Below are 3517 nucleotides of genomic sequence, written 5' to 3'. Positions count from 1 at the left end.
AGGAGCTCCCCCGTGGTGTCCAACACGTGCACCAGGCGCTCCCTGGAGAGGCCGGGGGGCGGCCCGTGTCTGAGTCTGGGACCCGCCGCACAGAGACCGCAACCCACTTCCCACCGACGCCCAGCACGTAGGGACCGTGTGGTGTCCTCCGAGCTCGGGTGAGGCCGGGGCCCCGCCAAGGGCCCTGGAGCTTCGCGTCCTGGCAGCACCCGGGGAGGGGACCCCGAAGCTGTCACCTCCCACGCCGCACTCACCAAAGCGCCACCACGTTGCCGTGGTAACCAAGGCTGAGCACCTCCTTTCTGGTCCTTGCTTCCCTGGTGGGACACGGGGCAGAATACAAGACCCCTCCACACCCGCCCGCGGCCACCGCGAGCATCGTGCGCGAGAGCGGGGCCCGTGAGGCGTGGGCCGTGGGGGTGGCCTCTGGGGATCCGTCGTGTGTCCAGGACACGGAAGGTGAAGGGAAACCCAGAGTCGAACCCCCGGAGCACAGCATGGAGGCGGCGGCAGCGGGGACCCTCCCCGGGGATTTGGAGAGCGCGGCCGTCGCCGACGGGTCTTGGGGTCATGGGGTCGTGGGGTCCTGGGGTCATGGGGTTGTGGGGTCATGGGGTCCTGGGGTCCTGGGGTCGTGGGGTTCGCTAACGTCCCTGCCAGAGTTACCTGGAAAACGGGACGGGACGGGAGCATCAGAGCATGTTCTGGGGACGAAGGACCCGGAGGGGCCGAGCGGGCGGTCACGCCTCTGCCTTGGTGTGTGTGTGTGTGCTGTGTGTATCTGTGCGTGTTGTGTATGTGTGTGTTTTACGTGTCTGTTGTGTGTAGGTGTGAAGGTGTGTGAGAGTCTGTGTGTATTATGTGTATGTATGTTGTGTGGGTATGTGCGTATGTGTGTATATGTGTGCTGTTTATGCATTTATGTGTATTGTGTGTGTTGTGTTTATGTGTATTGTGTGTTGTGTGTGTGTTGCCTGTAGGTGTGTGTGAGTCTGTATACAGGTGTGTGTGTTGTACATGTGTGTTGTGTGTAGGTGTGTCTATGTGTATATAGGTGTATGTGTGTAGTATGTGTGTAGGTGTGTGAGAGTATGTCCATATTGTGCGTATTGTGTGTTTATGTGTATGTTTACGTGTATGTATGTGTTTTCATGTGTATGTGTTTACGTGTGTGTTTACGTGTGTATGTTTGTGTGTGTTTACATGTATATATGTTTATGTGTTTATGTGTGTTTACGTGTATATGTTTATGTGTGTATGTGTTTACATGTGTGCTTATGTGTGTTTATGTGTGTGTTTACGTATATGTATGTGGTTACATGTGTTTACGTGTGTGTTTACGTGTGTATATGTTTGCATGTGTTTACATGTGTTTACTTGTGTATATGTTTACGTGTGTATGTGTTTACGTGTGTTTATGTGTATATATGTTCACGTGTATGTTTACGTGTGTGTTTATGTATGTATATGTTTGTGTGTGTTTACGTGTATGTGTTTACATGTGTTTATGTGTATGTATGTGTTTATATGTATATATGTTTACGGGTGTGTTTACGTGTATGTGTGTGTTCACGTGTGTGCTTACGTGTGTATGTGCTTACGTGTGTGTTTCCGTGTGTGTTTGTGTGTGTTTACGTGTGTATATGTTTACGTGTGTATGTGTTTATGTGTGTGTTTCCGTGTGTATGTTTGTGTGTGTTTACGTGTGTATGTGTTTACGTGTGTGTTTACATGTATATATGTTCACGTATGTGTTTACGTGTATGTATGTGTCTACGTTCTGCTCTCACCGCCGCCGAGCGGCAGAACGTCAAAACACCTTCCGGGGCGTTTCTGCCGCGGGACCCGGGTGGGCCCGGGGTGTGGCCACGTGTCAGGCAGTGACCGGGCCCCTCGCGGCCTCCCGCTCCCGGGCCCGTGGGTCGGGGGTCGGAGCCCCCCGCGGCCGCACCTGAGTCTCTCGATGCAGCGGTCCAAGCTGTCGGTCACTTCCATCAGCCAGCCTTGCCTGCGGCGCTTCTCCAGGGCGGCTCTATCCACCTGCGACCGTGAGACCCGGGTCACCCAGCTGCCGCTTACAGACCCGCCCTGAGTATGTCGGGGCCGCGCCCGGAGACCACCCACTCCTAAAGCAAATCCTACAAGCTGCCTTCACACTACATGTTCCTCCTCCTCTTCCTCCTCCCTATCCACAGAACCCAGATTTCGCTCAGGGTGACACCATTCAGCCCCAGGAGACAATAATCACAGCCGTCCACTAGTTCCACCTTCCCTTGTCGATAAGAACACCCGTGTCATCAGAGACTGACCAAGGAGATTAAAAAAAGGAGGGGTTTCGAGACATGATTTTCCCGCTAAAATAGTCGGTCATAGCTGACACTTCCCTTCTCACTTCTTTCCTGCCTTGGGTGTGTGTGTGGGATGGCTGGAGCTGTGGCAGCAATTTTGTGTCCACGAGGGAAGCACAAGAGAATCTAGAGATGTTGGTCCCGGTGTCACTGAGCTGCGGAACCGGTGCCGGCACTGTGGGTTATGTGCAAGGAGTAACCCGTATTCGTGCAAGATGGCGTTGGGGGGCTTTCTGTTACCTGCAGCCCAGCGCACTCCTAACAGGTACAGGCGCGTACGACGCGGGTTGGCGTAGTGAAGTGTAAATCACATGGGTGTGGACCACCAAGGACTGTCTTGGGGCTCTCTCTTCCTCCGCTCCCCACTTCCCTTCCTCTCCTTGGCACCCACCAAAGAAAGATTTGGGAGTCTTGAGGGAGAACGACCCCCACACACCTCTGTCCGGCGGGCACTTGGAAGGCAGAAAGCGTGTATGCCCACCCTGGGCGCCCACCCGTGGCGTGGAGCAGGGCTTTGCGGAGGGCACGGTGGGCTCTCGAGAGATGGGAAGGAGGAGGCTCTCGGTGCGAGCAGCCCTGGAGGCAGGGCAGGGACACGGGGGCTCTGGACAGCTCACCTCTGCTATCACGCCGATGCACCCCACGATGACGGCGGCCTTGGCCTGGGCCCCACTCATGCCACCGAGCCCAGAGGTGACGAAGACCTTCCCGGCCAAGTCCTCGACGCCCAGGTAGCGACGTGCGGCATTCAACACCGTCAGCTGCGGGCACAGGCGGCAGGGCTCGGCTGCCCATCCCCCACACGTCCCCCAGCCCCTCTCCCCCGACGGTGGCCCCGTCTCTCACCACCGTGCCGTGGACAATGCCCTGGGGACCGATGTAGCAGTAGCTGCCTGCGGTCATCTGGCCGTACCTGACCACAGAGAAGGGAACCAAGCCCAGGGCTGCGCCCCCCTCCTCCCAGCCGCCCCCTCTGGGAGGTTTAAAAAAAAGAGCGGATGTAATAAGCCTATAGCCCCCCAATTCCGGTCCTTTTCCACCTCCCAGAGATTTTGCAAACAGATTTTGTTCTCCTAAAAATGGTATTATAGGCCGGGCGCGGTGGCTCACGCCTGTCATCGCGGCACTCTGGGAGGCCGAGGCGGGAGGATGGCTCGAGGTCAGGAGTT

The 3517-nt window shown here is 56.2% G+C and overlaps 1 protein-coding gene across 1 annotated transcript in view; it reads right to left on the bottom strand.

The window, feature by feature from the left end:
- LOC105822100 (urocanate hydratase-like) overlaps positions 1 to 3517 on the bottom strand; it is a gene marked incomplete at its 3' end in the record, with an annotated part of 40795 nt that overhangs the window by 30629 nt on the left and 6649 nt on the right. Inside the window, exons 4-8 of the mRNA XM_012659038.1 lie at positions 3195 to 3464; positions 2966 to 3109; positions 1952 to 2040; positions 255 to 317; positions 7 to 42 (exon numbers count right to left, since the gene is read on the bottom strand). Coding sequence (XP_012514492.1) covers positions 7 to 42; positions 255 to 317; positions 1952 to 2040; positions 2966 to 3109; positions 3195 to 3464 — 602 coding nt within the window. The remainder of the gene's footprint in view (positions 1 to 6; positions 43 to 254; positions 318 to 1951; positions 2041 to 2965; positions 3110 to 3194; positions 3465 to 3517) is intronic.

The sequence above is a fragment of the Propithecus coquereli genome, unplaced genomic scaffold, assembly GCF_000956105.1.
Source record: "Propithecus coquereli isolate 6110/MARCELLA unplaced genomic scaffold, Pcoq_1.0 Scaffold596, whole genome shotgun sequence".
Classification (NCBI taxonomy): domain Eukaryota; kingdom Metazoa; phylum Chordata; class Mammalia; order Primates; family Indriidae; genus Propithecus; species Propithecus coquereli.
This window is presented reverse-complemented; position numbering and strand designations above follow the sequence as displayed.